The 13395-nt window shown below is 42.3% G+C and overlaps 1 protein-coding gene across 10 annotated transcripts in view; it reads left to right on the forward strand.

Annotated features, from left to right (window-relative positions):
• Positions 1-13395, forward strand: part of afdna (afadin, adherens junction formation factor a) — a 94175-nt gene that overhangs the window by 63884 nt on the left and 16896 nt on the right. For all 10 annotated transcript variants that reach the window (XM_070848787.1, XM_070848794.1, XM_070848796.1 and 7 more), the window contains 8 exons: positions 6588-6653; positions 6755-6828; positions 9027-9145; positions 10512-10712; positions 11302-11393; positions 11635-11829; positions 12385-12535; positions 12907-13309. In XM_070848787.1, coding sequence (XP_070704888.1) covers positions 6588-6653; positions 6755-6828; positions 9027-9145; positions 10512-10712; positions 11302-11393; positions 11635-11829; positions 12385-12535; positions 12907-13309 — 1301 coding nt within the window. The remainder of the gene's footprint in view (positions 1-6587; positions 6654-6754; positions 6829-9026; positions 9146-10511; positions 10713-11301; positions 11394-11634; positions 11830-12384; positions 12536-12906; positions 13310-13395) is intronic.

Below are 13395 nucleotides of genomic sequence, written 5' to 3' on the forward strand. Positions count from 1 at the left end.
AGGAACAATCCCTTCATGTCTCTCTCGAGAGCGTGTGTGATGTTTTTCAATCGGAGGACTTGCGGATCATTATAAAGCCAACTTGAAACAGTAACTGTAAGACTGATAACGGTGCACAGTACCATAGCAAACTAAGGATTCTCTCATATCTGTTTATTTCAGGTGAGGTGTAGCCTGAGGATATATTGTAGAAGATTAAACTCAACAGGACAACACATTATGAATGATATTTGGATGCGCCTAGATCCATTTCAAGGAGCTGCACATGTACAGTATACATCAACTGCTGCTGTTAAGTGTTGTTGGAGGGGACTGCACAGTGTGGATGCCATCCCAAACAGCAGCTACTGAAACTGAAAAGGTGACTGTGTTGTCAACAGGCCAAGACTGTTGGTAACTGTTATCACCTGAATCTAAACATCTGTTTGAGTTAAATTCAGAAACTCATTGGATTACCGTGATGGAAATAGTTAGACAGGAGGAGGAAACCTTCCTTGATTATAGTTACTTCTTTCTATTTCCACGCTCACTGGCATTAAGTGCAAAAAATGCTGTGTGCAAGTGTTAAGATCATTGGTTGTTTTCCTAAAGAAGCCTTCAGTCCAGCAGGCTGTTGATGCTGGACATTTGTTGCCTTAATATTAAAAATGATTCATTTGCAACGTGATACTAATGCATCTCGCAATGTCGCGCAACTCGTACAGAAAATGACTTAAATTACTGCTAAATAAACACTTAGAAATTAAAAACTAATAACACGTTGTGTGAGTAATATATCTAATATCCGTGTCTACGCACCTTCATCATTTCAGCTTTTTAATTTTGGTGCTGTCAGGAAAGTTTCAACATTCCTCTGCAGGTGCCGTCAGTGACTTTGGCCCATCGGACATCTTCTTCAGATTAAACTTGGGTGCGGTGTCGTGAAAATGAGATGCAACAAAATGAAAGTAGGAGAATCAAACGGTGTCGATCAACCACAGTCTGTCCGCGCCGAGAAAGTCCTGAGAAGATTTTTAATCTGCTAGAATGACTGAAAATACCTGTGTGTGTGTTTAACCTCAGAAAGGCTTCCGAAAGCAGACTGAAATAGATTAGATAACATTGTGAGCTGTAATCTTGGTGTGTGACCATCCTGTGCTCGCAGTCTGTTTTGTCATCTGTATATCAGACGAACATGACGGCCGAGGAGATGTTTTGTATAATCCACGCTCCTATATAACATGTTAGACCACGCAACTAATTGATTAATGCAGCCCCTCACGTCACATAATATCCAGGCACTTCCCAATTGGTCAGGTCTTTGCAGAAATACATTAACTTAACGTTTTTGGGCAAAAGAGAGCATTCTTTTCTCGACATCTTTGCTTTATCTGGAGCGGTCCTGTCGAGTTTTGTTGAAGAGAGTTAAAAACACCACGTGCTGCCTTTGCACTCCATGGTTCTTTTTACAAGCTTGTGCTCAGAGGGAGAGTTTGAATGTGCAGCCAGCAAAGCTTACCTCAGGAAATTGATAGAATTATGGCCATGTTGCTGTCTACACCAAAGTTATCAGACAGTACATGCTTCCTCACATGGCGGGATGATGTAGTTTGCATTTTAAAAATGGCAGATGAATGTTCCCGTCGGTATGAAGGTGTTCTGTATCTGTTATTAAAAGTCTTTCCATCAAGGCGACAGTGGAGAGCTTGTCCAAAGCAGTTGACTCCTTCAGGCCTTTCCCACTCTAATATAGAAGCCTGGCTGCTTTAATGGGCACTTGATTTGTTGTGTCAGGGCACTTTAAAGAACCAGAGCCGTCCATTAAAACAGAGTAAATCAAACCGTAAAGCTCCCTCAGGTATTCCAGCTATTCCCTTAAACCTAAGCATGGTTTAAGGGTCTATGAACAGAACACGTACACATTCAGAGGCAACACTTCAATAGAAAACTCAGAGATGTTCTCTGTATAATGTCTCAAGTTGTTCAGTTAGTGGGATTACCCTAAGAAAGGTGTGTTTTTTTTATCTTATGGTGATGATATTTGTGACGAGCAGCACATCTGCTTTCGCTTTGACCCACGCTCTCAAAAGTCTGCCGCCAGTTTTAGAGCTTCATTATTGCAACAAACCTGCCGTGTCCACATGTGCACAAGTTCCACCATGCCCATGTCTCTGCACTTCACCTGTGCATTCACCTCTGTGTTTGCATAGCACAGATTCTTCACATTTTACACGTATATATTTTACAGAATTGCATCATCCGTGTGTGTCTTTGTGCCTCGTAGCAGCTTATCAGGGTAACAGGCAATAAGCTAATGCTATCGCTCATTAGAAGATAATCTGCGATATAGCTCAACTACACATGTATATGATTCCCTCCTTTTGTGACACATGGTATGATTCACTCTTGGTGACAGCACTCCACACCCAATTCTAATGATACTGGGTGTTGAGGACAGTGAGGAATGTTTCATCATGCCAAATGAACTGTGTACACATTATTCCACAGCTTTTAGATTACATTTCTAATTGCAAACTTCACCCCAAGGCCAGGTGAACTCTGTTTAAAGGTGAGCTGTTTTTAAAAGAGAGGGTCCAGCCTAACGCAGACACAAAATTGCATCTCATAAGACGAGACAGCAGTTTTTAATTAGACTGAAATCTTGTTTCAGGTTGTGTTAAAAGGGTCTCAGAAAATTATATCTATGATAAGGAATGCTAGAAGTTTTGGCCCCTTTGGGATCGCCTTAACTTGCTAAAAGTCCCTCCAAACATCCTCGGGGGATTCGGGGAATTCCCACAAGTGTCTCTGGAGCCTGAAGTTGCTCTCCAGTCCCCATTCTGGAACTAAGTGCATGAAGCTGTGGCTCCATCTGACACAGAGGCTCTTTAATGTCTTCTGTAATGTACAACAGACATAAAACGGTCAGAATGATTCACTGTTCTTCTCTCATCTTAATGTCACTTCCAGGAAATCCGTGCCTCCATGAATCCAGCCTCATTACTGCATATACACACAAAACACACAATCATGTGCACAGAGGGTTGAAACATTGAAGGTCAAATAGTTTGAAGGCCTGATGTGTCTGCTGTCTCTTTGCACAGCAGACACAGCTGGGACATCTGTGGATGATGGAGGGCATGGCTAATAGACAATGTATCTCTGTTCACTCCATTCACATATAGAACAGAAAAGAACCCATTTGGAGAATAAGATATAAAAAAACGGAGTGTGGATGGATGCACTTTAGAAATGTTTCCTCCAACTGATGATTGTGATCGATCCGTTAAATGTTACTGTAGCAATAGCAATAAATATCCAAGTAATTGGTGAAACGATTGTTGCCCGAGCCACCAGCTTTCAACAACATGCTCTCATTCACGCTCGAAACGCACGACAAGACCAAAGCATGTGCCACAATGTGAAAGCTCAGGAATGCATTTGTTTCATTTATATGACAAGGCGACACAAAGCTCATTGTTACTTAAAACGAACTAATCTGTTTGAACCCAGATTCTCATGCCCCCCCCACATATTCAAAAGTTGTTCCTGCTGCAGGAAGACACCGAACAACGCAATTCACAGCGAACAAAGTCCTCATGCAGCGAGCCGGTTATCAGCCAGCGTAGATGACTGTTAGGATATGGTTAAATCGTTCAGCATTTGAGCTAGAAAACATCAAACGTTCACTTAGAAGATATTTTTTGAGATCACATGCTTCCCCTACCTTATTGTCAATAAATTGATGTACAGTTCATTAATTCATTAAATAATTCAAGTCATTTTATGACTGGTATTACATTGTGCACTCACTTGCCAGTTTATTAGGTACCAAGCCTAAACTAATGATGTGCAATGAAACAGCCCTACAATAAATTCTTCCCCCTATGCAGGTTAGAATGTAATGGTAATAATGACTTTTGTCGAAATTGTCTTAGAGAGGTCTAGATTCAACTGTATGGACATTTCGAAGGACCTAGTTCAGGGTGCTGTGTTGCATTAATGCGACACTGGGGGGTGTTTCTATTATTTACCCTAGCCTCATTGAAATAAATGAGGTGAACAAAATAATGGAAACACCACCTATTCTGCAACACGGTACACTTCACCAGCGATCACCATACAGCTGATTCTGCCCCCATCTAAAGCTGTTTCACTCTACTCTTCATGAAGGGAGGAGTTATTGTAAGGCTGCTGTGTTAGACATATTAGTTTTAGCCAGGTGTACCCAATAAACTGGCAATTGAGTGTATGTGGTATTGAAAAGGTCTTACAAAGTCTTAGATTTAATTAATTTGGTGAACCCTTGTTATATTCTACCCCTGGTTCTGCTTTACCAGATGTGGCTTTACACACACACACACACACACACACACACACACCACACTCTCTGTCTCTGTCAGGTTGCCAGTTCTGACGGATGGCAGTAATTAGGAGTCTTTTTAATCCACTCCAGTTTTACGAGCGACTTTATAAACATGCTGTGATTCTTAATGTCTGAACCTTTCCTGTGGTGTTTTCTCTGCTTGCTCTTTGCTCTTTGCTTTATATCGTATTTCTTTAAACCTGCTTCAAAACGATGAGCAAGTCTGAAAATCATCAAGAGACGTCTTCAGTTTTCTGTCAGCAACATTGTAGGTTGTCTCTTTGTTTGCTCTTTGTTGTCTTCCCAGCAAAAAAAAAAAAAGAGAATTTTTTTCTATTTATCTTCACTTCAGATAAACCAAATAATGTCTTGAAGTGGGAGAAGACTTTGATATTTAGCACAGCGGAGGGTCTCTGTTTAAGAAAGACCTCTGAGATATTTTTCTGGTTTCTGGTTCTGCTGTTGCACAAACTCTGAATAAACATGTCACGATGGCAAAGAAAAGCGTGTGATACATCTGATAACATGCCAGCTCTTTGCTGCACTGTAAATCACCTCCCCACTTCACAAGAAAACCACACACACAGAAGCTCTGGCTTGTGTGTGTGTTTCTGCTCCCCTTTTATTCCGCTTTTCTGTTCCTTGTTGCTCTGTTGCCACTCGATAAAGAAAAGGACTTGATTCAAAGTAAATATTATAAAAACCTCTACTGAGATATTTCCCTGTTTCAGCAGCAAATATTATTAGAATACAGAGAGAATAAGCAGGGGAAGCAGCATGAAACACTTGGAATGTGTTTGACCGCTGCTGGTGCTCGGTAAACGTCTTGAAATGTTTCAGTTTGACATGTTGGTGAACTTGCTACCTCAGATAAAAGAGGCTCTGTGTTCAGGAAACGATAGTTTTCCAATCCAACCCTACTCTGTTCTGTGTCAACACTCTCGAATAGCTGTGTATAAATGTGTGTGTTTGAAATTCCTGGTGGTGCTGGACTCCCATCCGGTCCAGACATTAACTCGGTGCTGCTGGATGTTACTGTTGTTTCTTTCTCATCCTACATAACGGTTCTGTCTCAAGACTGTCACTAGGTCAGATTAGGTGCTTTTAATGTCGGACTACTTGTTAAACCCCCACCAATCGTGGCTTACTGTCAGTCACACCCTGCATGAAGTGCAGTGGAATAATGTGTATCCGTGGTTTGAAACATTATGGAGCATGTAGACCTAGAATTAAGTACAAGTGCTCCCCAGCGGTTGATTTGGTTATAGTTTGGTTTGACTGTCTTTATGTTCAGTACGACCTTAGTCTCCTCCTGTTTGAGCTGATGCCTTGCTCAAGCACCTGTGGCGGCTGTGGCTCAGAGGTGGAGTGGGTCATCGGTTCGATCAAAGCGTGTCAAAGTGTCCTTGAGCAAGAAACTGAACCCCAACTTGCTCCTGAAGCTTCAGTGTGTGAAAGAAGAGTCTCCTCCAACTTCGATTCCTCCTGAATGAATGACGTATGAATGGGTGAATGAGGATGTAATGTAAAAGCACTTTGAGTAGACCACAAATAGAGACCATTTACCAAATGCACACCATCTGAAGGAGGTCTGGAAGCCCAGTTCCACCACTTGAAAATAATCCACCACCAAAGTTTTTCTTTCCCTCCTTGTTATGAGTTATTATCTGAATATTGTGAAAGTGTTTTCTGTACTTTCCTCTGTTCTGTGGTATGTACTAGTTAAGCTTTCCTTATCAAGTGTGCAGGTATTCCCAATGTTGCCAGGTAACAATATTTGTATGTTACAGTATAACACATAACACACACACACACACACACACACACAGTAAAAAGGGAGAGAGAAAAAATTGCGGCATGTAAAGCCACATGAATATAAATAAAAGCAGTGTACAGGCCACAAAGACGTCATTACACTCTTAGGAAAATAACACTGTGTGGTCTTTAATGTTATAAGTCTTAATCTTTGTTTTCTAGTTAACAAGTGTGATTTTTCACGAGATCACAAACTGCAGCACATTTAGACTCAAACTAATCTCACAGTAGAATTATTCATTGCTTTTATTTTGTCATAAACGTGCTTTCTTTAAAAGTATGCGTGTCTTTACACTGCTGTGTGCTTTCCATTTGCTCTACCCTGCTGAATGCAATCGAAACAAAACGTGTAACTGTTTTAAATTGCCAGACAGCTGGTTAATCTCTCCGTGTCTCTTTGTGTGTGTGTGTCTCTCTCTCTCTGTAGGGTGCTGGTCAGGAGAAGCTGGGCATCTACATCAAGTCTGTCGTCAAAGGAGGAGCGGCTGACGTGGTTAGTATACACACTGAAACTGGAGCCATAACAGAAAGTGATGTGGAAAAGCATACATTGTGACTCACCCCTGCGGCGTGCTTCTGTGCGTGTTTCTGCAGGATGGTCGTTTGGCTGCTGGTGACCAGTTGCTGAGCGTGGATGGGCGCAGTCTGGTCGGCCTATCACAAGAGAGGTAAAGACGGTCGTCTGATTAGTGCTGATGTTTTTAAGGATTTAGTCTTTTATTTGGCAGCCAAATTGGCAGCAAATTGTTGGAGGAAAAAAAAAAAATTCAAAGCTTTGAGGCCCAGAAGTCATGTCACAGGCTGCCAACTAAATATCCTCTTATGCTGATTTCCATTTGCAAATTAAAAAAAGGGGAAATTCCCAGCTGACACGTGTCAATTACAATGAAACCTCCATGACACCCAGTGGTCTACCTCTATGAAACACCAGAGTAAATGTGGGTACATGTGGTATTTTTCTCTCCATATGCTCTGCCCCCTACCGCACAGCACTGACGTAGGTAGGGTCATGCAATGGGTAAAACTCAATTTGAATTCTATTTTGAGAATTGAAAACATTTCAAAAGTAAAGTGTCGTGTTGATGTTGCATCAAATAACCTCAGAGTTGGAAACCTCAGAGTTGAGACATCTCGAGGTTCTTGCTTTGAGGCAGTTGCATCCCATTTGTCGTCGTAACGAGACAAAGTTTCCAACGGGGGAGGCCGAAAAAAAAGGGTGTGTATGTTTTGGAAACAGCAGCGAACGCCAACTCCCTCAGCATGTACAGGCTTGATGTTCAGTGGTGCTGCTTATTGTGTGTCAAACTGGATTTAGAAAGCATTTGTTTAATTGCCTTTGTGTTCAGGCGGCAGGTGGGAGGAGTTGGTCATGTCAGGCTATTTCAGCGTAAGCCAGCCAAGGCTTCCAGTATTTCTGAGCGTTTTATAGTCGTGCTGTCATCCGATGATCACCTCCTGTTCCACTCCTACAATTTCCTCCCAACAGGTTATAAGATGACGTACGATCTGCAGCCTTTCGATCTGGTATATGTTTGTGTAAACGCTAAAAGCTCCTGTGAGATTTCCAAATGTGAGTTCAGAGCCTCATGTTGCATTCCAGGAGTTCCATCCAATCAAACACACACGGCTCATTACCTTGTGTGATCTGCCTTTCAACTATTTATAGGATTTGGTTAAAGCCCTTTGCACATGTGGCTGTTACAGAAAATAGCATGGGTACTGTGTGTGTGTGTGTGTGTGTGTGTGTGTGTGTGTGTGTGTGTGTGTGTGTGTGACACAGCAGGATTGTACCCAAATTAGAGTGAAGTGAGTCTCTGGCAATGATGAATATAATCCCTCCTTCCTCTGGTTCATAATGAAGGTTCTCTAGTTTATTTTTCTGCTTGTTGGTATGCTCGTAGAGAAAAACTTTACTAGTGGTTTCCCACAATGGCAGAAAGTAGTCATTTTGTTAGTAGTGCACTGATGCTGCATATCTACAGTGGAGCTGAAACAATTCTGGTAATTGATTTATTGTTTCAGTCACTTATGACGTAAAAACAGCAAAAACTTTCTGGTTCCAGCTTCTCAGATGTGGTCATTTGCTGCTTTTCTTGTTTTATATCATTGTAAATGAATTATCTACGGGTTTTTGTACTGTTGGGCAGATAAAACAAGGAATTTGAAGAAACCATTGTGGGGAAACTGATTTCTTTCACAGGTTTTTTGACATTTTTGTAGAGAAACTAGAGATCAATTGTTTATCAAAGTCACAAATTAAAAATAAAAGTTTGCCCTTAATGAGCTTTACGATCTGTGCAGCCTGTGACACTCTCCATCCTTAGACCCTCTGTTCTAGTATGATGAAACTCCCAAAAAGAATCCTTTAATGGGAAAACAAAGGAAGAAGCCTCATAGTTATCATAACACCAACATCCTGGATATATGCCAGTGTGCGTCTTTCCACCAAAATGGATTCCTTAGTTCTGATCACAGCCTGAGCATTTACCTCTCTGTACAGTATTTGAAGTGAATGAAGTAAAGTAGTGGTTCACTACATTACTATGTATTTTACCATCCGTCACTTTGCCTTTTTTAATTTGATTCACATGTGTGTAATGCGATGCTACTGCAGCACAGTTATCATTTGTTACGGGGCACTGTGTTCTGACCACATAGAAGACCGAGCTCAGAAAGCTCACAGCAGTCAAACTGGACATTTAGATGTTAATGTGTATAATGTTAATGTACTGTCTACAGGGAATAGTTAAAGCGTCAGATCACCTGAAGGTGTGTTTACAAGTTTATGCCCAAAATATGAATTCCTCTCCCCCTCTCCCTCCCTCTCTCTCTCTCTCTCTCTCCCTCCTTCTCCCTCTGTGTTCAGGGCAGCTGAGCTGATGACGAGGACGGGCTCAGTTGTGACTCTGGAGGTCGCCAAACAGGGAGCCATTTACCACGGACTGGCTACACTCCTCAACCAGCCCAGCCCCATGATGCCCAGAGGTGAGCACATCGTCGCACATAGATACAGAATTTACATTAGTGTCTCCTCGTTTACTGAATACTAACATAGTGTGTCATATCTTCAGGGATTGAATCTTGAAATCTGCATTTTTTTTTTGTTCATTTGTAAGAAGATGATGCCAAGTAACGTGCTCAGTTGAATGATTCTGTGAACTGCAAAACAAACGACTGTAATAGTCATTTGTTTTGCAGTTAACAGTTAATTTAAATATGTCAACTTGTGCTCTAAATAATTGTGTGTGTGTGTGTGTGCTTTTTCTCTGTTTTGGTGTATTCAATAGACCAACAACAAATATTAATGATTAAGGAATGAGCTCAGTAGTGAAAGTGGAGGTCCACTTTTAATACAGAATAGTGGAAATACAAACTTTATTTCAGCTGTTTTTCTCTAAGTACTAGTTCATGAATTGTCCTCGAACAATCAAGAACATTATAAAGACTTTAATTGAAAGTAATTTAAAAAAATCACATGTAGTCATGAAGTTGGCTTTCTAAACTCTGCAACCTTTTTTCAGTTTAATAGTTGTAATGAATGGACTATTGTTAGTTCAACCATTAGTTAATGCCAGTAATTTGGTGTTGTGGATGAAAGAAGAGAAGCAGACTTGTCCAGACAGTGTGTCCTTGTTGTCTTCTCTGCACAGTAAAAAACCAGTTAGCAGACAGAAGAATATAATGAGCGTTTGTGGCCACAGCCAGATATTTGTATGTGTGTGTGTGTGTGTGTGAGACGAGCTGCATGCATGTCCAGCCACGCACACATACACATGGCATAGACTTTACTGGGTAGTCTGGCTCTATGCAGGTCTTTGTCTGTTGGAATGTGACCCTAGATTCATTAAGGAAGTCTTCTGGCCGGGTCTGCCTGTGGTCCAGGATAACGCTAACGGGGTGTTTCTCCTGAATTCCCTTGACCACAGTGTGTTTTCCAGTGCAGATGGGGAAATTTAACCACCAAGCAGTGAAGGACGCTGGTCATAACAATAAAGTTAATGTTGGGGAAACTGGAAAAGTCAAAGTGTAGGACTCTCAGACTGAGGGACGTGACTGTACTCAAAGAAAGAACATGTAGATTTACAGGACTGAAAGAAAGTTGTGCACTTAAGACTCAATTTAATGTCTTAAATAAACCTGCATTTGCATCTGCAATCATAATAACATGCCAAATGCAAAATGCATTGACAAAGTGTAATAGTGACTATAATTTCAAAATAATCATAACAGCAACTGAAACATTAACTACTGAATTCAAAAGATTAAATCTCTTCTGCTTTTACGTTTTTTTTTTTTTCAAACACTCATTCTCTCTCACCTCCTCACCCTCTACATCTCAATTTACGTCCAGCGTCGGACAGAGGCCGCGACAAGAACGGGAAACTGCGACCAAAGAGTGAAGGCTTTGAGTTGTATAACAGCTCGGTGCAGAACGGCTCTCCGGAGAGTCCGCAGGCCGGCTGGGATTCTTACCCCGAACCAAAGAAGATGAGCAACGAAGATCGACTCCTGAAGAACCGAGCCGACCACCGCTCCAGCCCCAACGTAGCCAGTGAGCCCACCACCCCTGCTGTGCATACATCACACATACAGTGCATCAGTGTGAAGTGGCTTTAAATCCAGCTTTTTTTGCCAGTCAATTTTACCAGTTAAATTCTTTATTTTCCCTAATTATCACTATTACAGTCTTATGTTTAAATGTCAAATGAGTATTAAGGAAAAATATCCATAATTCATAGTGATTGCATTGTGACAGGAGCGTAATAACACAGATGTTATCACAGATCCATAACATTTCCACATAACGTAGGCATTAAATTTAAGCAAATACAGAAAAATCTTTACGAAAATATGGAAAGTGTCCGTGGCATTGGCAGTAATGGAAACAGGAAAAAAAGTGAAACTACACTGGTATTGTTCTTAGAGCACTCCACCCTGATGTGGAAACACAGTGCCACGACACTGTTGGGTAAGAACACTGTTTGCAGAAAAACAATCTCAGAAATCACTTTCACTGACAGTTTTGGGTAGTTTAGGATTTGTCTCTCCTTTTCTAAACTAATTCATAGTTTAGTTCTGAATATTGTTGTGTTTGTTCGTGAATGCTTTTAATGCCTTTGTCTCTCCTGCTGCATCATCAGATCAGGGCCAGAGTCCCGCAGGCAAAGCGGTGTACCCCGGAGGGCCTGGCACTAAGATCACCTCCGTCTCCACCGGCAACCTGTGTGCAGACGTGAGTAACTGTGCGATTGAAGTCGGTGGCGTCTTCATGTGGAATGCTGCATCAGATCAGACGAGACCAGAGTGACACTAACACTCGAGGACACAGTATCTAGAACTGCGATGAGAAATCATTTTTCATGTAGAGCATTACTATCCAAACCCGCTCCTTTACAATGTGGTGCCTGTTCAGCTTCGGGAAGGTGTCCAAAATATTTTCTTTTCACACAGTAAATTATGGTTTTATTCATCAGGATGAGCCCTCCCCTCCCCGTCCAGAGGCCTACCCCATCCCTACCCAGACATACCCCAGAGAGTACTTCACCATCCCGGCCTCAAAGAGCCAGGATCGGGTTGTCGGTCCTGGGCAGGGGCCCCCGCAGCACTGGCAAGGCATGGAGGACAGAGAACGCCTCCCTGTGGTCGACAACATCCACAACAGCATGCAGGTAGGGCAGCATCACACACCAACTTGGTCTTCTTTGGGATAAACATTTTATAAATGTACTCTCTGATGAAAAAAGTTTCCACTCACTTAGATCTATGCAGTAAATCACTTAAATAGCTTTTTTTTTTTTCAACTTTATTTTTCAGAACAGCACAGTTCAAGACAATTTATAACAGTTTTTCCTCCTTTTTTTCCACTTAAATAGCTTGAAAGGTTTTCAGTCCATCAGACCTTCATCAGAGCATACATGAATGAATGAATGAATATACTATCTGAAAGCAGCAGGCATACTGTATACTGTTTTCAACTTATACATTTGTAGAAGTCAATAGATTTTGTTTGTTTCCCTCAGCAAATTTGTAGAAATCAGATGTACTGAACTGCAAAACGGTCTTGGAAAAGTCAGGGAATGTTTGAATCCTTCGACAAAACAAGTTTGCACAATCTGCTGCCTATCCTTACTTAATGTCTTACCCCACCACGCTCCCTCCTCAGTGTTCCTTAGACTTTGTGTTCCTTCTCCTGTCTCTTACTTTACGTCTTACTCTCTGCCCAGCGGGTTAACCACTCTCAGGAGGAGCTGTACCCGCCTCCAGGAGGTCTGAGACCAGACGAGCGCCTACAGCAGCACTACCAGCAGGACTACCAGCACCGGGACCTGGACTACCAACATAGAGATCTTGATTACCAGAGAGGTCCACCAGGGGGTAAGAAGAGACAGAACTAGAGACCTCAGATAAGGAAGGCAGAGAGCAGATGACAAAAAGAGGACTGTGGCACCTGATAGTGTATTAGCTGCCAGATTATGTAACAGCTTAGTGGTTTTTAGCATCCAAGTGTTCCTCTAAAATATAATAATAAGTGATAGTATTGTTTGTATATGTTAGTTAATTTGGAATGGCCATCAGTGGAGTCAGTAAAATGAGAAATCCTGTTACGGTGCTACAGTCAGTCAGTTAGGATTGACAAAAATATTCCATCTGCGCAGAAGGATAAAATGTCTTGTGTGTGTGTGTGTGTGTGTGTGTGTGTGTGTGTGTGTGTGTGTGTGTGTGTGTGTGTGTGCGTGTGTGTGTAGGAGGTCTTGACCACTGGGCCCCACAGCCCCAGGTGTCCTCCTCGCTGGAGTCATCCACGTCCAGCCAGGAGCACCTCAACTTCTCAGCCTCCTCCTCCTCCTCCAACAAGACCCAGAACCAGAAGACCGGGCCGGGCCGATGGAAGACGCCAAACGCCCCCCATTCAGCGCCAGCACATTCTGCTCAGACGCCATCCCGCTCGGACCTGCCCCCTCCTCCACCCCCGCCACCAGCCCCTTACCCTGACGCCTACGACCCTTACGATCCCCAGCCTGATCTACCGCTCCCACCGCCTCCCGCTGCTGTCACTCCTGTCACAGCCCAGCAGGCTGCAGACCGCAAGAAACGCGAGGAGCAGCAACGCTGGTATGAGAAGGAGAAGGCTCGGCTGGAGGAAGAGAGGTGAGGTTTTTGTTTTTTATTAGATTTATCAAAATGTTTTATAGCACACACAAGGGAAAGACTGAAAGAAAGTCTGCTAACAGGCA

The sequence above is a fragment of the Pempheris klunzingeri genome, chromosome 18, assembly GCF_042242105.1.
Source record: "Pempheris klunzingeri isolate RE-2024b chromosome 18, fPemKlu1.hap1, whole genome shotgun sequence".
Lineage (NCBI taxonomy): Eukaryota > Metazoa > Chordata > Actinopteri > Acropomatiformes > Pempheridae > Pempheris > Pempheris klunzingeri.